The sequence below is a fragment of the Episyrphus balteatus genome, chromosome 2 (genome assembly GCF_945859705.1).
Source record: "Episyrphus balteatus chromosome 2, idEpiBalt1.1, whole genome shotgun sequence".
NCBI classification, from domain to species: Eukaryota; Metazoa; Arthropoda; class Insecta; order Diptera; family Syrphidae; genus Episyrphus; species Episyrphus balteatus.
The window spans coordinates 113,812,703-113,836,224 of record NC_079135.1 but is presented as its reverse complement, the minus strand read 5'-3'; the positions used below and the strand labels follow the sequence as shown (position 1 = coordinate 113,836,224).

At 28.1% G+C, this 23,522-nt stretch overlaps 1 protein-coding gene across 1 annotated transcript; it reads left to right on the top strand.

Moving 5' to 3' along the window:
• The first annotated feature begins 11,461 nt into the window (after nucleotides 1–11,461).
• Nucleotides 11,462–19,539, top strand: LOC129911159 (uncharacterized). Its single transcript, XM_055988866.1, has 4 exons — nucleotides 11,462–11,731; nucleotides 18,372–18,535; nucleotides 18,606–18,740; nucleotides 18,810–19,539. Exons 1-4 carry the CDS (start codon nucleotides 11,632–11,634, stop codon nucleotides 19,332–19,334), a joined length of 924 nt encoding a protein of 307 aa, XP_055844841.1. The 5' UTR covers nucleotides 11,462–11,631; the 3' UTR covers nucleotides 19,335–19,539.
• Nucleotides 19,540–23,522: the final 3,983 nt, after the last annotated feature.

The window sequence follows — 23,522 nt, the reverse complement described above, 5'->3', positions numbered from 1 at the left end:
GAAACCCAAACGAACATAAGATTTTTTTTCATAGAGAATATTCACCAAACATGTTGAATTGATTTTAAGATTTCTCGGAGAAGAAAAGCGATATCGAAATGATTTTAACGGATTTTAAAAGAAGAAACTTAGTTCTTTAAGAAACCGCTAAAAATGTAATTATAAAAAATTATCACGCAAGATGACATAACCTCAAAAACTGTTAAAAAAGGGTATTTTTGATTTTCTAACGGTAATATCTCAAAAACTTGATATGATGGAATTTTTTTGACTTCGGATTCGTTTTCAGCATACGAAAAACCATTAGAAAAGTATACCCCGACTTCTATAAAAAAAAACTTTTTGATTAGTAAAATCGAATTGGGCAGAAAAAATGAACGGACTTAGATTCGAATATCTGAAGATCTAAAAATGCCACTAATTTGATTCAAATGCCGTTAAAAAGAGGCATATTTCTTCTAAAAATAGAGCCATTATTTGAGTTTCTACTATTATTATTAACAGAGTTATTAACAAAAACGTGTGAAAAAGTACGTAAAAGTACGTTTTTTCATAACTTATTAAGCTCATAAAAAACGAATAGCTCGATAGAAAATTTTAAAAAAGCTTTTTTCTTACTATTTAGACCCCAAGGAACATTTCTGCATCAAAACATATGGAGTGCAAGACACTTCGAGTAGTGTCGCGTTCAAACGACCCGTGGATATGCGTAATTCTGTTTTTTTTTTTTTTTCTTTGTAAACAAAACTGATCAGTGATAAGGAGTCTGGCTAAATATAAAGTACATAGATACTTAATCAAGCTAATAATATTTTTATTTTTTTATACACGCGTCTACTGAATGCAAAAATGCCTACAGAAATATTTTGTTTGTTTTTGTTCTTATTGATCCAATTTATATATTTTTTTACTTATCTTACATCGTCGCGTCGTGAATTTTTTAATTGTTTTATCTTAATTTAAAATGTTTGGGGGTTAATGAAAATGCATGGCCTCCGGCCTTAAATAAATCAGAATAAAAATCTTTTTATTGCACAAAAAAAATGTAAAATCAAAAATATTCCAGCTTTCTGAATTCGGTAGAAGAATGCATTAATCCACGTCTACACGTGCATTGTGCACTCATTACCCAAAATTTGTTGTTTGGTCTTGGACTTCTAGATTAGCCCAGTCGGGATGAACAAAAAATTAAGCTGGAATGGAAAAAATTAGATAGTACAATTTTTTTCATAGGACGGTAGAGGGGATCACTGAGAGCTTAAAACCAGTTTTTCGGGAAAATCGACCTTGAACCAAAGTCGCCATCTTGGATTAAAGGTAAAACACGTTTTAGTGAATAACTCGGCCATTTTTGATTTTTGACAAAAATTATATGTGTACAACTTGTAGAAAATTTTATTTTCTATAACTTTTATCCAAATAAATTTTTCTATATGACCTATCTTTTTCGAGTTAATTTGAAAAAAAACTATACCCCTACTCAGCTTGAACTTTATACCCACTTTGGGTATAGATTTTAATATGAACGCAATATGGGAGTGTTTTTATATGTTTTTGGGGATGAGAAATCTAGGTGCAATGTTAGTTTTCGCAAATTCCTATCTATTCCTATTTAAATCCACTAAATTTAAAGTTTTGGAAAAAAAACGTTATTAAAAAATTTTAAATGGCTTTTTTTTAACTTTTTCGTAGTAAAATATGAATTGATTTAAAAAAAAAATGTTTGGCCTCAAATATTATCAGTTGAATTCCGAAGAGGAAAAGGTAATACATATGTATTACAGTTTTGAAACAAAAAAAAATATAAAAATTACTTCAATTTCATCGGATTTTCTTGATAAAAACTGAATTTTTGCATTGAAATAATTGAATTTCTCAAAGACTTTGGCAGATAAGAACTTTAAACTTTTGCTATTAAACATTTAACAATAAGGGTATTGAATGAATAAAAAATAACTTTTTATTTAAATGTTGAACTTAAAAAATAAAAATAAGTTAAATTTTTTTCAAAACTTCTATTAAAAAAAATTTCATCGAAATGAAATACTTTTTAATTTTTTTCATAAACCGTAATACATTTTGACATTTCCTTTTATAATTTAAAATCATAATAAATGTGGCCAAAAAAATTTGAAAATAAATGCATTTTATAATACGAAAACAGTTTTAAAAACGACATGTTAAAATTTTGTCAATAATTTTTTTTTTTTCAAAAATCTGAGTTCAATTACCATTCTTTCAAAAGCCCTTCATTCAATTAACTTTATTTTAATTTTACAAATATGACAAAGCTTCTAGCTTTTTAAAAATGTATATTTAAATATTGTGTTCAAATATTTTTTTTTGTGTTTGAAGTCAATTAATAAGAAAATAGCATCTATCGCTTGAACGGTAGAAGATTGTCCTTCACTCCCATATATTTTTTTTCCTTGAATTTTCTAGACAATCTTTTGACATCAATTAATTTATGAAATTTAAGAAAAATTTTTGTTCACAAAAATCTTCAATTAAATTTAAAAAATCAAAGCGGCAACACCGGCAATTTTTAATCTATAGACTTTAAACTATTTTTAATTACCGACGTTTGAAAAAAAAAGATCATCAAAATCTAAGCTGTTCGGCCGGGTTCCCTAATGTTGCCATTTTTTGAGCTTCAGTTACTCCACTATATAATAAAAGATTAAAAGAGAGAGTGAGTTATGAACAATTGATCATATCTCAGGCATAAATAAACCGATAAAATTCAAAGATTTAATTGTCTTGCTAGACATCAATTATAATATTTACTCATTTTGTTTACAATGACACTTACCGATTTTGAGATAGTTCTTTTTGTTTATAAAATTTCAGGAATTTGCAAAAACTAACATTGCAGCTAGATTTCTAATCTTCAAAAACATATAAAAACACTCCCATATTGCGTTCATCTTAAAATCTATACCCAAAGTGGGTATAAAGTTCAAGCTGAGTAGGGGTATAGTTTTTTTTTCAAATTAACTCGAAAAAGATAGGTCATATAGAAAAATTTATTTGGACAAAAGTTATAGAAAATAAAATTTTCTACAAGTTGTACCCATATAATTTTTGTCAAAAATCAAAAATGGCCGAGTTATTCACTTAAACGTGTTTTATTTTTAATCCAAGATGGCGGCTTTGGCTCAAGGTCGATTTTCCCAAAAAAAAAACTGGTTTTAAGCTCTCGGTGATTCCCTCTACCGTTCTATTAAAAAAATTGCACAATCTAATTTTTTTCCATTTGAAATGTTTTATTCGACTGGGCTAGATACATTTTTTGTGTAAAACGCAATATAAGAATGCTGATTTTGCATACTTGAAAAAGGGCTATTAAAATAAATGAAGGCCAGCTTTTCCATGACTAGATCCACATTTCAAAAAAAAAAACGTTGAGTCTTAGAAACTATTCAATAACAACTTGGCAATAACATTTTTTTGTATTATTTTTTGTATTATTTTACTTAAAAAAATTTAATTGATTCCAAGTATAGAGAAGTTACAAGTGTATGCTTTATAATCAAAGTTGTGGCGTAGTTTTTGAGGCATTTTATAATGTATGGAATGGAAACATTCTAAATTAATTTAGATTATTTAGAGCTGAGGCGACAGAAACTGATGGTGGATCTTACTTTGTGTATCTCTGCCGTTTTTCCTAGGTTGGAACATTAGTAAACAGTGATTTTTTAAGGGTGTTTAATATTATTTGATTTATTTTTATTCAAACAATTTATTGATTGATATGATTGATTTAAATTTTATCTGCATTGTTGTTCAAATAAAATAATCGTACCTATCTATTATACCTTAGTTTAGAAAGAAGACAAAAATGTAAAATAAAAATTACATAATGTTTGTATTGTGGAGAGATTGTCATTATGAAATGACAACGTTATTAAGACCAATCTTTTAAAATATGGAATTTCATCTTTTATTTGATACACTTATTTATCTGCTTCAGAAATCAAAGGGGCGGACACGTGAAAAATGGTGTTTCCAAAAAGCAGGTATTATTTTCCATGAATTGAATTTTGATATCTCAATTCAGCTAACTTTATGTTGCTTCTACAATATTATAGTTGCAATAACGATTAAGGGCTCATTTCATAGATAAATTAGAAGCAGTATAATTCAATATCAGGGCTGCCGAAATCGCTACTAAGGGAGTATTTGTACTCCCCATGCATACACCGTACTCCCATACACCTCACTCTTCAATTTTACTCCCCTCAAAAATATTTCAATGTTTATTGGATTAATATTATTTAAATTTTAATTTTTGTATCTAAATTCTATATTTCCATTAGGTACTTATGTGGTCTAAATTATTCTGCACGTTTTCATAAAAAACGCTATTAAATACATCCATTTCTTTTATACTGACCTATGCCTTTGTCGACGTGGTTGGTATCTGGGTAACAGTATCTGTCAAACTTTAAATTTCAAATGTATAAACTTGTAGTAAGCTAAATGAAGACGCTATAAAATATAATGTTAAATAAGTTTTTACTTTTTTTTTTCATATTATGTAAATTCCAAAATAAATGACAACCTTCAAAAGAACTTTTGAATATTTTTTTTAAAAGAATATCATAACTTTTATCTTTTTTAAAGTATTTTGTTTGTCACATTAATGAATTTATTATTTATTTCAACTTTTGAATTATTTATATTTTATAGTATTGTTTTTTTTTTTTTTTTTATTTTTAACATATTCACCCTAATTCCGATTAACAACTTATTATTTAATAAATACAAACGAGAATGGTTATCAAATAAAATTGAATTGAAAAAAAATATTAAAAACATTTAAGTTTTCCCATAAATGAAAATTATTCCTATTTCCGTGACCCACTTAGAGGATCATAATGTTGAGTTTTTACTAATTTTTTAAAAATTAAATTAAATGTGTTCTAAGTTTTCAAAAATTCCAGAGAAAAAAAGAGAATGGAATAATGTATTTAATGTATTTATATTAAATGGATTTCTACATGGTTTTTTTTATAAGAAAGCTTCCGTCTTCAAAAAGAAGTGACGAATCTTCTGAATTTCTTGAAAGTATTAATTTAATAGAATTCGTTTAGTTTAATAAGAAAATTATTTAATTTTTACGGGGCAAAACAGAATAATTATGTAAATCGCATTAATTAGATGTGGGATCCTATAAAAATAAAATGAATCAATATCTACCAAAAAAAAAAAATCAGAGGTTCGTCAGATATGTATTTGTATATGAAAAAATGTCATTATGCCCTCACCTTGCGAGACAAACTAGGTCTTTGGCCAAAGATGAAATTGAATTAAAAAAAAAACACACGGAATTCGTATACAGGGTGTCCCAATAGTAATGGATCAAACGAAATATGCTGATTGGGGAACTTAAGGGCTCTCAGCATTTGGTAACTTTTTCATCCCAAATCCTTACGGTTTTCGATTTAATGCAATTCTTGTGAAATTTCGAAAAATCCCTACTTTGCAACATTTTTTTTGCTTCCTGCGCCCATTATTGATTTTTGTTTTTTTTAAATTCCTTTACGAAAACATTGCTAAATAATTAGGAACAATTAATTAATCAATATAATTTTTACTCCATACGTCATTTCGCTGCAAATTAACTAACAGTGATATTTGAGAGCAACTCCACAAACAAATTTGTACGGTGTTATAATTGTTTATTAAGTATAAAAGTTTCCAAAGTTGCAGTTAGATCGCAAAATATTGCAATTTGAATTCAACAAAACAGGGTTTTTAGATCAAAAATACAAACAGAAATAGAGGCTTTTGTTCAAAGAAAAATTAACAAATAACAGTTACAGAAAATTTGTTTATTTTTGTTTTTTTTTTTTTTGTTCTGAAAAATCCTGTTTTGTTGAATTCAAATTGTAATATTTTGCGATCTAACTGCAACTTTGGAAACTTTTATACTTTTTTGAAAACTTTTTAAAATAATAAACCATTCTCACACCGTACAATTTTTTTTTTGCGGAGTTACTCTCAAATATCACGATTTAACGATATTTTTATTGAACTGAACAGTAATTATACAGGGTGTCCCGGAATGAGATAAGAAGATTTTGAGGGATGATTTTTGGGTATATTATAAGAAAAAAATTGTTATACAGTAACTCTCTATCTGCAAAGTTGATACCCTTTAGCGATGATTTAAGAAAACGCTTACTTTGGTATGCCTTTACTCATGTCAATGTTAATAACTCCGTTAATACTTATGATAAAAACTTCATTAATGTCGTGATTTTTAGAAGAAATGCTATTACTTGTACCTGCATTTAAAAAATGTTATTATCTTTTTTAATTGCTCACCCGAGTCGAACTTTATGTACGAATTTAGCACTCAAAATGCGTAATAGAATCTGTTTAAATACTTTTCATTTTAAAATGAACCTAAATATGAACTTTGTACACTTACAAAACTCGGTTTCTCCTGAGAAACCTTCACTACTCATAATTAACGACTTTAAAAACTGCAAACACTAGTTTTATCCTAAATATTCTATTTGTGTCCTGAATTTTTAGACTTAAATATGTACTTGAAAATCTCTTTAAGCTAGGTTGAGACTATTAAAACTCAAACACTTTTTAAGTGCTTAATGTTTTTCATGTGTCTAGAATGTTTAACCCCTAAATTTGTACTCTTCAAGCTAGGCTGAGACTATCAAAACTCCAAATTCTAGGTAAGTCCTAAAAATACAAGTTCAGACAAGAATGATCTTTCCCATTGCCTCTTATACTTTACACATTAAAGACCATTCGAAGTAGGTCATTTGGCGAGCGCGGATCAATGACTTTGTAGTCGCGCGGTGTTTTTAATTTTTTAAAAATATGAAACATACTCAAGTTATTGAAAATAAAAAAAAAACTCAAGTGATGGAAAATACAAATATAATAATTTTGTGAAAAAAAATCTTTCCAAAAATTAAAAATGGCGCAGGAGTGCAGTTGTAGTCGGTCTAGTTTCAGTTTTTCCATTTAAATCAAAGTTTTGTTTCCGTAAAAGAAAATGACAATTAAAATGTCAAATAATGGCAACTAAGTGTTAAGTGTATGTGTGTTTTTAAAATAATTCCGAGTGCTGGGAGCACACTTCGTTCAGAGTATGCTCGATATGTTCGATGTGTTCGGATTTCTTTTCTGAGCTAAACAGGTAAAATTCCTATTAATCTGGATCAATTTAATAAACAGATTTCTATTTGAGCCGTGTTTTGTTGGTAGCTCAGTACTTAGCTCAGAAAAATTTTTCAATGTAAACAACAACAAATCATTTTGCTAAGAATAAACAAAATATGGTTTTGTTTTGTTTCAATAGAAATTTTTTTTTCTAAACTTACATATGGAGGGCTCAGAGCTGAAGTGAATCAAGTCATAAAAAAGTGAATTCGGAGATATAACGAGTTAAAGTAAATACCTACGTTTCCATTGAATCTTATGGTGAATATTATTCTATAGAACAAAAATGACAATTTGAATCAAAATACTTTTGGATCAAACTAATGAAAGACGTAAGTAGAGTCACTTGTGCATATTTTGCACTTGATTTGGATCTTTTTTTTTTTCTTTTTTTGACTTGGTCCGTTTCAGATGGGAAACCTCCATACTATGTATTGTATATTTTTAACTCTTCAACAATAAATGATTTATTAATAAATAAATAAAAGTAATAGTTTGGCGTTGTTTAAAGCATTTAATGTTCCCTCAGCTAAGTACTGAATGGTACTTATTCTATTCATTTTATCTAGCCAAAAAACATTAGTTTTATCGTAATAAAAAATTGTAGGACCTAGTAAGAATATTTAAACCCTAATGAGAACAAAAAAGCGAAATATAATCAAAATAAATAGGACTTAATGAGTTCTTATAGCGTATTTAGGTTTTTTTTTTGGTCCTAAATAACTACCCGAAATGGGATTTTTTCCGATAACTGACTATTTGAGGTCTTAAGTAGAGGTTATTTCCTTGACAAAATAGTTGATATTTATATCCTATTAAATCTTAACAGAGAAAGTTTCGGTTTTAAATAAGTTTAAAAAAGTACCAAATGTTCGACTCGGGCAGATATTAATTTTTAAATGGAATTATTTTTTTCTTACCTATGATTATATTTGACTTTGGGGCCGATTTTCTTCGATAAATGTATGATAAAAATAGTGTTTTATAAATTTATTCTTATGAAGAAAACATACGTGCAGACACAAAGGCACACAAACGGACGGACGTCATTAGAAAAACCACTTTTTTGGTTTTCTCCATCATGGTAATGTAGGTTTTTATTAAACTTTTTTTTTTTTTTTGAAGACGATACTAATACTTAGCCTATAGTAGAGCAAGTACAAATGTTTCATTAGCAAAAGAATCAAGTGAGTCCAATTTTATTTGTCCTAAACTTCATTTCCCTCAAAAAATAATGATCAACCTCTTTTGTTATGGACTCTTTTATTATGTACTCTTTTAATCCTTCACTCTTATTATAAATGAACATTTTTTAAAAATTTCATTGCGGTAACAATGAAATGTTCATTTTTAATTCGTCTCTCTACGATTATAATGCTTTCTGTTCTTTTAAGATCCAATACCTACAACATAATGAAACTTTAAAATTCTGGCAACACTTAGCGGAAACTCCCATGGCACGCAAGTCTAGTGTGATAATGATGATAAATCTATAAGGCATGCCAATTTATAAACCATCACCTAGCCTATAAGACTTTTTCATTGACTTTCAATCTACAAGTTCATCACTTTCTTTCATTCACTTCTTGCGTGCTAATAGTAACATTCAACAAGATAAAATTATTAAGAAAAAATCCTCAAGAAAATTACCAGAGAAATATAATACAGTAAAATAAGGAGAAAAAAGGGGTAAATCTCGGAATGAATGTTAGTAGAAATTTTTTTTGCTCAATATCTTCCTTTTGCCATTCTATAACATATCTCAAAAGTCTAGAAAAATCTCATGTCCGCTTGTCGCGATTTCAAGGTCATATCGCGAAATGGAGATTTTCAAAATTAGCAAAAATAGGCTATGGTAGGATATACACATATGATACATGATTTCAAGGTATTTTTTAATGCTGATTCCAAAAAATCTAAAATCAAGACAATCTGACGTCTCTGGAAAAAGTTATACCTGTTTTTCATGTGTCAACTCATATTATTATAACAGTTGCAAACTTACTGCAGAAAAACCCTTAAAAGTTATGGTAGATGAAACAAATTTTGCATGAAGATTTTAGAATCCATCATTATTAAAAATCAAAACAATCCATTACAAAAAATATATATACCTACGAAATAATGGTATTTTTTGATGGAGGGGCAAATTTTAGGATATGCACTAAAGAAGATTCTTGTTCATCTTAGGAATAAGTGCAAATAGGCTAATTTTTTCATTTTAATCTTTGTTTGGATATTCTTTAACTACCCTCAAAAATCTAAAAAAATCTCATGTCCGCAAGTCCTAATTTTCTTGGTTTGAAAATAAGGTGCAGATTTTAAAAAATTAATAAGAAAAGTTTAAATTTTTATATGTATACTAACATAAGCGACATGATTTAAAGGTATTTTTTAACACTTATTCCAACAAAACTCACAAACAAGTCAACCTGACCATCCCTGAAAAGTAATGCACCTTATTCATGTTGATCTGACACAAATATCTGAAGTGTAGTTTTCCAATTTTTTAAAATCTGCACCTTATTTTCAAACCAAGAAAATTAGGACTTGCGGACATGAGATTTTTTTAGATTTTTGAGGGTAGTTAAAGAATATCCAAACAAAGATTAAAATGAAAAAATTAGCCTATTTGCACTTATTCCTAAGATGAACAAGAATCTTCTTTAGTGCATATCCTAAAATTTGCCCCTCCATCAAAAAATACCATTATTTCGTAGGTATATATATTTTTTGTAATGGATTGTTTTGATTTTTAATAATGATGGATTCTAAAATCTTCATGCAAAATTTGTTTCATCTACCATAACTTTTAAGGGTTTTTCTGCAGTAAGTTTGCAACTGTTATAATAATATGAGTTGACACATGAAAAACAGGTATAACTTTTTCCAGAGACGTCAGATTGTCTTGATTTTAGATTTTTTGGAATCAGCATTAAAAAATACCTTGAAATCATGTATCATATGTGTATATCCTACCATAGCCTATTTTTGCTAATTTTGAAAATCTCCATTTCGCGATATGACCTTGAAATCGCGACAAGCGGACATGAGATTTTTCTAGACTTTTGAGATATGTTATAGAATGGCAAAAGGAAGAAATTGAGCTAAAAAAATTTCTACTAACATTCATTCCGAGGTTAAACCCTTATTTAACTGGATTAATATATTTTTTTGGAAACAAGCCAAGATTATGTATAGGTATTGAAATTTTCTTGTGAAATTACCAATAATTTTAATTTCCATCTTTTTTTACATTTTTTAAAAATTCTTTTAAATCTATTCCATTTAATGACGTATATTTAATACAGTTTTCAAGTTACAAGTTGCAAGGTTTTGACAACTATCCAACAACTGTCGGCAGCCGGAAGCAATACTCTCTCACTCGGTTGTAAAAAACGTAAAAGTTCATGTTGATTTACATGTGCTTTTTAAGCTTTACATCAAATCGTATGTTACATCATGGACAATTGCCAAAACAGTGACGTAGATGCGCAAAAAAATGATTCATACAGAATCCAACTAAAAAAAAAAAGTTAACCCCAATCACTGTCTGCATTCATGATAGAACAATAAACCGGAGGAAATAAAATAAACAAAAAAAAAAAATAAATAAAAACATATGTTTTTTTCCTCTCAGGAATATACAATACTAACACCCACAAGAGAGCGAACAAAAACATTGACATCTTCAATATAAACAAAACATATACCATAATTTTCAGCGGTAATTTCTGATTTCTCACGCGCACGCTTCTTGCTCATGAACAGCTGAAATTAAATGAAACTGTTTACAAAAGAAGCTCTATCTCTGCCGAAATGTTTGTATAGGTGCTATAAAACAAAAGGTCTGTATGCGAAGAAAACAGTGGCGTAGTTAACGAAAATTATAACCGATTTAAAGAGGGTTATTCCTTAAGAGTATACTACTCCACTACAAGACATAGTGAAAAATCTTTCGAAATTAAACTTATTGAAAGTAAATAACTCTTTTTTTATGTAGTAATCAAACAGAACTATATTTTACCCTGATTACTATAGAAACTTTTTGCGAGGGATCCGTCTAAAGGTTTTTAACAACTTCTACGCCACTGACTGTCTACTCTCTGGATTTTCTTATCGTAGACAAAAAACATTCAACAAAAAATCTCTTTCTGATTTTTAATGGAAAGTTTATTGCCAAAGCTAATCACCCATAACTTTGACATTATATAGAGAATTTTTTTGTTTTCCTATAAAGCTCAGCTACTCACTTGTCGGTGAGTTCAGTTTTAAGAGACTTATTAAAGGCGGAAGTATTCTTCTTCGTATAGAACAGAGAACTGAAAAAAATTGCCTTATACTTTTTGATTTCTAGTTGATACAAGTTCGGTTATACCTATTTGTGCCAAGTTTAAAAGTTACTTCAAAAAAAAAAAAAAATTAATTTCAAAAATGTTAGTTAAACAAAAGGCACGTTATATTCTCGACTTGAATGCCGAAGAAAGAAAAGAATTCTTAAAATCATTTGATATTGTTCTAAGTGATTGTGATGGTAAGTTACGAGTTATAAATGGGTTATTTTATTACCTCTTTTTGGTAAATATTTAACCTTGATCAATTAATTACACGTTTTATGAGTCGGATGTTTTTTTTTCCCGATTTACAAGAGTTTGCACTTGATGCACGCATAACCTATTCTATTTCTTGAAATCTTTCATCATCATTGAGGAAATGTAAACTTAAAAATAGTTTTTCGAAAACTTTCCGCCCGAATTTAAAAATCAGTGACGGATTCAATTGGCAACAATTGAATCTTGTTAATGATCGTATAACAAAAAAGTGAATTCTAGCAGACATTAGGGAATCATTTTAATTTAATGCTCAATGTTAATGTCAACGTTCAGCTTCAAGGTCGAAGAAATCGATTTTTCGGCTTTGGGAAGGTCATCTCTTTTTTTTTTTGGCAAGATGTTTATCTGCTTGTTTTGGTTTTTTTTTTTTTTTTGTTAGTTTGTAATTTAAGGATACATAAAAATGTCTAATGAGTAACACATGTTTTGCAATGGGTGAATTTATTATACAATAAAAATGCACGAGGGTTTTCTTTTTTTAAATCACATCTGGCGAAATAGAAATAAATGTATACACGAGTTTTCTAACCCTAATTTAACTTGTTGAGTAGTATTAATGTTTGTATTTTGGCATACATGCATGTATTTGCCTTTATGAATATTTTTTAATAAGTTAGGTATACCTACGTACAATTGATTCGTTTATAATAGTTTTTTTTTTTTTTTTTTATTTTAATTTTTTATTTTTAGATTAACTGATAGATAAATTGAAAATGAAAAATGAATGAATCACTTAAGTTTATTTGTAATTCTTTTATAAATCAATATGACTCGGTTGCATGCAATGTTAAATGACTTGTGAATGTTTGGATTCCATAACAAGAAAAAATATAATTTATATTGATTTAATTTTATTTAATTGATTGTCTCACTAATAGTTTTAGTTTTTTTACGTTGATTTGTTTTTTATTTGTGATATGTAGGATTGTAGGTACATGATGTAGATTTGGAGCTGATTTTTTGAATCATCATCATGTCAATACAAAAAAGTTTAGTCTTAGAAATAAGCTCTAACTAAAGATTAACTAATTTTTGAAAATTATATACCTATTACATTATTTATGTACGAAATGAAATTTTAACAAATAATGTCTACCGATTGTAAAAATAATAAAAAAGCGGTTCTTTATCTCGATTAACCTTAAAGCCTAGTACATACTTGTGAAGCAAGTCGTGAAGTGAATTCATACAATTTTTGTTTGTTTTCAGTTTTCAAATTAATTTTTTTCGAAAAATATATAAGGAGAGTAGATTCACGAGTGAAAGAGATTCCCGTACATTTTGCACGTGAACGTCTTCACGTCGTGAAGCAAAACTCTCCAATTTTTTTTTTCACCACGAAATTTCACAGGAACGTTCACGGGTGACCAAAAAATAAATGTAGGTATGGATTCACTTCACGACTTGCTTCACCAAGTATGTACTAGGCTTAAATGATTTTGTTGATTATTTTCAAAATGTTCAATTAAAATTAAAGTGCTTATTAAAAAACAACTTCAACGATTTTGAATAAAAATTTGGTTTGTTTTTTTTTTTCTTAAAATGAGTGAATGTTTATTCTCCTAATCAATAAAATAAATTCAATGCTAAGTGGGCTTGAGGTCTTGTTTTTATATTTTATCTACCTTTTATTTCACCGTTTCGAGTGTGTTTACACTCTTCTTCAGGGAGCCTATTTTGTTTTCTAATTTTAAGAATTCATTCTAAAGAACTTCAAACTTTGCTTTGAATATTTTAAAAATTCGAAGTTTTGAAAAAAAGTTTCAAACCACGAAGATAAGAATAATAAATTATTCTTCTAATGGTTACTAAATGTTTTTCCCATAAAACCATTTTTTTTTATTTTTGGCTTTAATTCATCAACGGTTTTTTATTGGTATATTTTGATAAATAATTTTCTTTATGAATTTGAAAACAGTTTCACGATTTTTTAAATTGTGTTTTTAAGTGTTGTTTAGTATTTTCTTTTTAAATGGCATTCAAATAGATCATTGTTCGAAAATTTGCTTAAACCAAAACTTGGGTGAGAGTCCCGAGAGCAGAAATCACAGAAATCTAAAATCTCGAAAACCCAAAATCTCTAAAATTGAAAAATCAAAATGTGAAATTAATCGAATTTTTTGAATTGGGATTTTGGCTTTTCAGGGTTTAAGACTTTAGGGATTTAATTATTCTTTTTAGTGTTATTATTCGAGAATAAATTATTTTTTATTGGTCAAAAATAGGAAGTCTTCAAAGATTTTCTTTCAAAAAAAAAAAAAAAAACAATACCATCCATTTCCATATACAGTGGTGGCAAAATAATTAGAAACGTTCTCCTTTGTTTACAAAATGTTATTTTTTTCTTACTATAAATACAAAATATTTAACAAAATATCGAGCTCTTCAAATGTTTCTGTTAAAAAATATTTCTAATATTTTATTTATATTAAGAACATTCATACATTTTGAAAAGAAACAGCGTGTTTCTAATTATTTTTCCACCACTGTACATACATGTCAGTTTAAAAAAAAAATAAAGATTTTTTCCAAAAACTCCTTATCCAATTATTTATTAGTCTTAAATTCTATTTCAATTAGATTTTAACAATCTTTATTAGGTAATACAAACTTGTTTTTGAATTTTTTAGTTTTTAATAGCCTGTTTCGACTATTCCAAATGGGATGATTTAAATAATATTTTTAATGAGAAATGAAATCAATTTTGCAAGTTTAAATAATTACAAAATTATCTCATTTGCCCAATTCGAAACAGGTTATTATAACGACTTGATCAGTTTCAAAATTATTTTTTATTAAAGAATGTTTTCAAGTCAGTGGCGTAGATAGGGGGGGATCAGGGGGATATATCCCCTCCCATTGGGATCGATAATTGTGCAGTTAAAACAGTCATGAATAAATAAGTTGAAGAATCGCACTTTGAAAAAAAAAACGCTATCGATTTCGAGTTCTTGATTAGCTTAAAGGTTATAAATATGGTTTACCAACTTTCGTTGCCATTAAGTCGGTGTTTCAAAGAGTGAATTTAGACTTGGTCCAAGCAATGGAGCTCGCTAAAGATTTAAGGGATCAACTAAAAATTAAACGGGCAGAAGACGACTCATTTTCGAAATTTTTTTGTATATGGGAAAAATAAGCTGAAATCCTTGACATATGCGTTAAACATAAGAGAATAGTGAAGCGACAAAAGAATCGTTCGAACCCTTCGGTTCAAAGTACAGTAAAGAATATTTTCGTGTTACTGTTTTCAATCTTTTTCTCGATTTCTATGTAATGGGCCTTGGAGAAAAATGTACAAACCATAAAAACACACTAGAAGGGTTTCCGTTTATTTCTAAGGATTCTTCGTCTGAAATAGACAAAGCAGCTAAAAAATGTAATGAAACTGTTGAGTTTTACCAAAAACTAGACCACATAAAATAGAACAAAAACAATAAGATTTATTTATAGTTTTCATCGAAGAAGGAAATATTATTTAAACAATCGGGATTTCCTAATTGTTTTACCGACTTCCAAAAAGGAGGAGTTATTCAATTCGTCTGTACTTTTTTTTTGTGTTTGTCACCTCATAACTTTGGACCGAGTGAACCAATTTTGATAATTCTTTTTGTAGGTATTGAAAAGCTGGTGCCTGTTCAGTACCATTAGAAAAACCATAAAACCCAGTTTTGATCCATGGAAGTCGGTTTTGTTTTTTTAATAAAAAAAATACGATCATGTACGGGATCACCTATTCCAACTTACTATAGAAATATTGGTCACAATTTTTGTTCTAGTGCCAAGTTGGAAAAAATATGAAATTTTTACAAAAAATTTTGAAAGATTTTGTACATGAAAATAATAAGAAATCTCTATGGAAAAACCTTATTAATTGTTGATATTAATAAGGTTTCTTCATAAAACAGTTCAATAAGGAAATCTGTTGGTATTTAGGTGATCCTGGTCATATTTTTCTCTGTGTGAAGAATTAAAAACTCAGAAAAGATATTTGATCAGAAGGAAAAATACTTCCTCTATGAGCTCATTGAAAGCGCTCGAAAGCTGCACCGAAAAAAGTTGTACTGGTATTTCTATTTTATTAAAGATATTAGCTACACTGCTGGTTTCTACGTCAACTACCGAAAGAACTTTCTCCAATTTAAAGAGAATAAAAACAATACAAAGAAGCATTATTAAAACTTTAAAAAAATTTGCGAACTAGATCTATCCCCCCCCCCCCCCCCCCCCCTTATCAAAAAGCTATCTACGCCACTGTTTCAAGTAGATCGAATTTTATGATTAAGTAAAATTTTACAATGAGCAAATTTTGGAACAAAAAATCAATTTTAAATCTATCAATATTTCATTAAAAAAAAAAAATACCTTAACATATGTATGTACATAATTTTGAACATTCACTTGCCGAACCTTAAATAATACTCATTGTTATTTTTGATGAAACCAAATATGTAAAGTAATAGATAAAATACATACATAGTTGTTGAAACTGACATTGATATTTGCCAATTTATTTTTTCCTTATAATTGTTTATGCAAAAGGTTCAATAGGAAATTTCTTGAATTGAATTATCAAAAAAAATTAAAATTGGAAACTTAACAAAAATTATTTTGTCAAACACTGAATTCGTGGTTCTGAATTTTAATTAGAATTCAGAATTTCTTTATCAGATCACGTCGGTCTTGGAAATATTCCAATATACCAATACCTACAAATATATGAAAAACTTTAATGCCGGCTCCAGGTCTAAGTTTTTCATATATAAACTATTTGAAGAGGTCACTACAAAATTCCTATAATTAATATCTACCTACAAATTGCAACAAAAAAACATGTCCAGGTTGATTTTAAGAAAATATTTACATGCTAATTTATAATGACTTTATCACAAAATTGGTTTGTTTATACAAATTAATAAAAATTAAGAAAGTAAAAAATTCAATTTTTTTAGTTTTCTTTTCTATGAAGGGTCTTTCATCGGAAGATTTAAGTTTCTACGATAAAGTCAAGTGTTCCATTATTTTGAGAATCTGTCAAACGGAGTGGATGAGTGAGTCAGTCCAGTTACGGTTTTGAGATTTTTGAAGCCCTGGATGATTATTTATTGTTTAGTTTTTTTTTTTTTTTTTTAACTTCCGCAATCGCATTCTGTTTTTCCTTTTTAAATGAATTATTTCTGGTTGCTTTGCAAACCTTAATTCTATTTTTTCTTTTTCTTTGTTTTTCTATCAGTTCACATTTTTTTTTTGTGTCTTATACTTGCTTCGCGTTTTTATTTGGTTTACTTTGGATAAGGTTGTTTTGTCTTCAGTTAAGGGGCCAGTTATAGCTTTCATTGAAATGCATCGTAGATTTTTTTTCATTTCCGCTTTTAATACAGTGAAGCATGCAATAATAAGACCTAAATAGTTAATAAAATATGATATTTTAAAAAAAAATATTCTTGAACTATGTCACTGTGGCGTATGTGTAACATTTACATACATCTACTGAAAATTAAATCGATTTTCTAGTTAAACTATTCGATCTTTAATGACTGTATTCTGTTCTACTATACAGGCAATTATTGAATACAAGTAAAAACTAATTTTTTTGCTTTGAATATTATAGGTTCAATAAATTAATAAATAAATAAAGGTTCAATTAAAATCTCTAAGACATTTCCAAGAATATTGCAATAAATGAAATAAATAAAATAAGTAAATAAATAAATTTTGGAATGTCATAAAAACCATTTTTGTGTGATTAAAACACCTCCATCCGTTTTAACTGTGCAAAATCTGTACAGATGAATATGAACAACCAATAAGATTTCTTCAAAATCGTTTTTAAAGTGCGATTTTGACATTTTTTAGATCTAGTGTTTTTGTTTAAGAAAGAGTTTGTGTGTGTGTGTGTGTGTGATTTTTCATCGAAAGAAGGTTGTATTTATCATTTTCTAAGTCCTCATAAAAAAATGTATTTAAATTGAAAAGCTATGATTTTTCTAGATTTTTACAATATGAAAATGTTGTCAAAACAAAATAATGAGCTCAAAACTTTTATTGCTTCCACCTAGAAGTTTACATATCTCCTCTAGCGTAAATACTTAGAAATATAGCCATTTAGTCAAATAAATAGAATGCTTAAAAGATTTAATAGGATGAAGATACAAAAACAAAACATCGTGTTCCTGATCAACACTAATTCGTCGCTTAATTTGCTTAACAGTGGGATAAAAATAGCTACATTTCAATTAAATTGCATGATGATGTTTATAATAATATTTAATAGACTTGAGTGTTTGTTTACAAATTGAATAAGAATTACATATTGCTTAAAGATGCACAACGAGAAGATTACAATACAATAGGACTTAGCATTTAAAGTAGGTACACAATAATAACGAATGTGTTTTATTCATTTCTGATTTATCTACTTACCGGTATATTTATATTTAAAGCTTAAATCTTAACCACATTTTTTTAAACTTTTCATATTTAGGGATGCTGTAGAAAATTTTAAACCAATATTATTCACTAAAGTTAGTTAATTTTTAAACATTTCATTTTATCTCGTTTAAGGTGTCATCTGGCTGTTGGCAGGTCCAATTCCTGGAGCTGGAAATATAATAAACCTTTTCCTTCAAGCGGGTAAAAAATACAAACTCATTTCCAACAACAGTATGCGTTCTGATGATGAGTATTTGGATTTGCTGGGAAAAATGGGTGTTCAGGATATTGGAAATGTATTTATATTCAAAATTCGTTATATTCAAAATTCTAATAAAAAGTCTTAAATTTTTTTTTTCTTTAAAGAACGATATTGTTCATCCAGTGAAAACAATTACAAGATATTTACAAAAACATAAACCAGGTCAATTGGTATACTCAATGGGATGCGATGTCTTCAATGATCATCTACGAAAGTCTGGAATTGAAGTTCAAACTTTGGTAAGTCATTAAAGAACTTAAAATTTTAGTTTATCTTTTGTACTTAAAATCTCCCTAATTTCTTTTTAGGAATCTCGAAACGATTGGACATTTTCACTTCTTTCGAAATCACTGAAACCAGTTGAACCAGTTGGTGCAGTTATTTTCGATTTGAGTCTTAATTTGTCCTATGCAGCATTAGTTCACGCACAACAGCATTTAAAAAATAATCCAAATACAGACTTTATTGTGGGTGCCACAGATGAAAATGCTCCAGTTACAAAGGATCTAGTAGTTATTGGTCCTTCAGGATTTATTCAGCTTCTAAAAGAGAACACTGGAAAGGATCCAATAGTCCTTGGTAAGCCAGGTCCTCTATTGGGTAAATTCCTTAAAGAGCATTTCGAAATAAAAGATCCAAAACGTGCAATATTCTTTGGAGACGCTTTGGAACAAGATATTAAATTTGGCAATGCATGTGGCTTCCAAACGCTATTGATGCTTTCTGGAGCAACAACAAAAGAACAAATGCTTGCTCTACCAGAAGAACATAAGCCAGATTATTATGCAAATAATATTGAAGATTTAAAACAATTATTCGAACAAAAAATGTAGATTTATAAAAATTAAGTTAAGAATTTAAAAAACCACTTTAAAAAAAAAGTATTCGTACAAAACCAAAGAGAAAAAGTATTTTTAAATAAATGTTGAATGAATGAAGAAGGATATAAATTTGTATGTTAATTATGTTAAATGTGAATAAATATAAAAATTGTAATTTAATATGTATTGAGTAAATAAACAAAAAAAATTGCCTGTTGATATTTGTTTTATTGAAAAAAGTTTTGTTTTTTTTTTTTTAATTTTATATGGGTTACTAAAATTTAAATATTTAATATAGCTAAGTAATCTTGTCATTTCTGTAGACGAAGACCGTGCGTTAAAACTGATAAGTCGGATGGCAAATTTTATTTATGATTATGATAGCCTATTTTTTCAGTACTTAGTGACTTTTTTGTTGACAAAAATGCTAATAAACTTACCTGTAATTTGAATGAAAAAACATTTCTTACTCATATTTAGTATTGTTTTTTTTTTTTTTTGTTTAAGAAAGTAAATAAAATAAATAACTTTGGGTTATATTTTGGTGCAGTTAGTTTTATAAATTTGACAGAAGATGTATTTTTTTGAAATAATAAAATATTTTACATGATTTTTTTTAATATTATGTAAGGCCAGGTTTTTTGAATCTTTAACAAAATGGTGACTCTCATAGAACCGTTTTCTTGATTTATCACTTTCTTTTAAACGATTTCAACAACATTTTTTGTACTTTATATTTATTTCAATTTTTATTGTTTTTGAAAAATTAAATCGGTCGATGAATTTTCATAAAATTGAAATTTTTTGAACTAAGGGAATGAATAACTAAAGCAAAATCATACTTTTCTGTGTATTATTAACATACAAAATATAAGATTTTGCAATTTTTTTTTATAATAAATCCGTTCATTGGATCAAAAATGGACACTTTTCCAAATGTACATATACAAAAAAAAATGTTTTTCATAAAAAAAGGGGCAGCGATAAAAGAAAACAAAGAAAACTTTGTTTGGAGCTCAAAACCTTAAAAAGCGTGTTTTCACAGTTATTTTTTATGAATATTTACATTAAAGGCTTTCACATTCGGAGCAGATCTAAAAGGAGTAGGTCCGAACCAGTTTTGTACTATTTTTACAATTAATTCAAATAAAACGATAATGGATTGGAAGCCTTAAAATTGAACATCGAGTTTTAAATTTTAAAATCAATTTTAAATTTCATGGAGTTTATTGGAAAAATGTATAAAAAAAAAGTAAGAATGCAGCTGTTCAGTTAAAAAACGAAAGTATTTTGTTAAAACATACTTAATTTGAAGATTTGTCGTACTCTGCTGAGAAACTTAAGAGATAGTTAAAAATAAAATATAGAAAAGAAGGCAATTTGTAACATTAAAAAACTTTGGTCATTGTGGTGTATGCGTAACATTTTTTCCGTTACTAAAACTTTAACATTAAATTATATAAAATTCGTGTCACTGACCGATTCATCAAACCAATCGAGTCCATGAGATCATTTTCAGATATTTTATATAAATGATGTTCATAAACTGATTTCTATTATAGTACAAACAATTTTAGTGAGGCGGCTTAGCATTAAAAAAGCACTTTGTGATAAAAGCATGAAATTAACATCGTTGGTAGTACTCAATATAAGAGTTATTTTGAGATATTGGGCCACCTTGCATTCTATCCGGAAGGGTAGATACAAGACTTTTTCTGTGTCGCACTCGATTTTTTGCATATCATAGTATAGGCAATGAAACATTTCTATTAATATGATACATGATTTCGAGGTATTTTCTAACGCCCGATCGAATAAAATACCAAAATGTCTCGACCATCATGTAAAAAGTTATTGCACTCTTTATGAATTGTCTATAACTCAAAGAGCAAAATTCAGAATATTACCAAGTACTCCTTGAAAAAAGTGGTAGGTTGATTAAATTTAGTGTGTACGTTTCATATACCATAGAAAAAAAAATAATAAAATATGTCCATCAAAAAATTTCAGGTCAAAGGGTGTTTTTTTTAGCGGGAAACAACACTTTTGAAATGGTACATGAAAAATTTTTGCATTTTTTTTAACCGCATATATATTTTATACATCGTATGAGAATCAAAAATAAACAAAAAACTAATTTTATTTACCATGGAATATTGAATCATTGAATAATTATAATTATTCAATGATTGAATTTTCATGCAAAACTTAAATTGCTTGCTTTTATTTTTTATAAAATTTTCATACAAATTAATATTTTGAAGAAGTGAGGTGCAAAAGTAAAAGTATGAAAAATAATTGTGCAGTTTGTGATAAAGGAATCAAATTAATAGAATTGTTAATACAATATGTAACCCTCATTTAAAGATATCTTAAAAATGTGCACAAACCTAATGCACCTTCTTTTATTCGTAGATTATATTCCTATTTATCAGGCGTTATGAAACTTTAACCTTCTCCCTATGCACTTATAATTTAGTTTGTTTTGTTTTAATACCCTTCCTGGAATAAATATTTTCTCAGTATCCATATTGTTTGTTTTCTTGATAAATTACTAATCGCACTTAAATTTGCACTAAATTGACTAATTGTGTTGTTTCAGTGTTTCATTAGATAAATGGCAAGTAGGTCCCTACTTAATTTTATTTCAATAGAATTATAATTTTTGTATTTCTATTTAAGATAAAATAAGAGAAAATAATTTTGCGCAGCACATGCAATTTCACACCAAACAATGATCAAACAATAAATTTATTGAAATGGGTGAGTACTGAGTATAGATATGTAAAATTTAAATACGTGAGATGATGAAAGATCTTGGGGATTAGTACTATATCTCAAAACATATGCGTTTATTTTGTATCAAAGAAAAACTGACTTAACGACAGAGTATTGTTTTTATTTTGTACGAAGTTAAGTACTAAGTTGATTGCCTTAGGGAAAATTTTGTATATGACAGTTAGATTTTATTATGTAAGGCTGTTAGAAGTGGTAAAACATAGTTTAAAGAAGATACAATTGCCCAAGTACAATGAATGTCATTAAGACAGCTCTTAAATATATACACGGAGAAAATAGGGTACCTTAATATAAGATGATTTCCACTTTAAATCACACCCTCTTAAAACAAAACGATTTCCGCTAAAATAAGTGGAATTCGCTTAAACTGTGTTAAAATTAAGGTGAACTTCATTTCATTTTAGTATGAATTTTTAGTATGAATATTCGCCTAGTGACCCAATAGTTGTTGGATGGATCCTCAGAAGCTGTCAGTTTTTATTTTCAATTAAAAGGTTACCACATAAAAATATGATGATTTTCCTCTTAAATTAAGCGGATTTCTTTTTAATAAGCACATTCAAGAAATTTAGAACATTCTTCCGCTTAATTTAACACGGAATCACAAACACCATGCGGAAATCCGCTTAGTTTTATACAGAATCCGCTTATTTTAAGCGGTCGTTTTTTTTCTCCATGCACAAACTTTTGACGAAATATGGAACGAAAACCTCAAAATCTAGTTTAATAAATTAACAAACATTTGGTACATTACACCTTCACAAGTCTGCCTTATAATTGTTTTTATTTTCAGCCTGTAGTTCCAATTACATAATTCCCATTAGCTGTATCTTAGAAAGACACCATTAATCTCCGAAGAACACAATAAATTGAGAGGTGACAGTCGAATCACTTAGCTCATAAGGTTAGATGTTAAAATTGGTGTCAAATGAATGACTGAAAATGAAAAAATAGGGTTTCTACATTTTAAATGGGATTTTCTTTGTGGCAACCCTATTTAAAAGGAAAAAATTAGTAACTGAATAATTTTGTGGTATCTTTGTAGTAGATATCTTTAGTGTTTGAACAGTTGCATACAGAAACGTTTAATAAGTCTCAATTCTCATAAGTCTCATTTACCTTCAAGGACGCAGGTATATCTACATAATACATAAGACGTTCTTTCATTTTGGATTTTTAAGTAGGTCAGTAGAAAAAAAGTTGTCAAAAAACCATGTTAAACTAACAAGTAAATCCCAATGCCATAGAGACGTATAAATACTAATGAAATGGAATGTGTAAAGAGTATGACTTTAATGTCCGCAATTGTCTATAGAAACATATATTTTCATATATCTAAATACATATATATGTATTGTATATGTATATAATATGAAAGCATACTCATTTCTGTGAGGCACT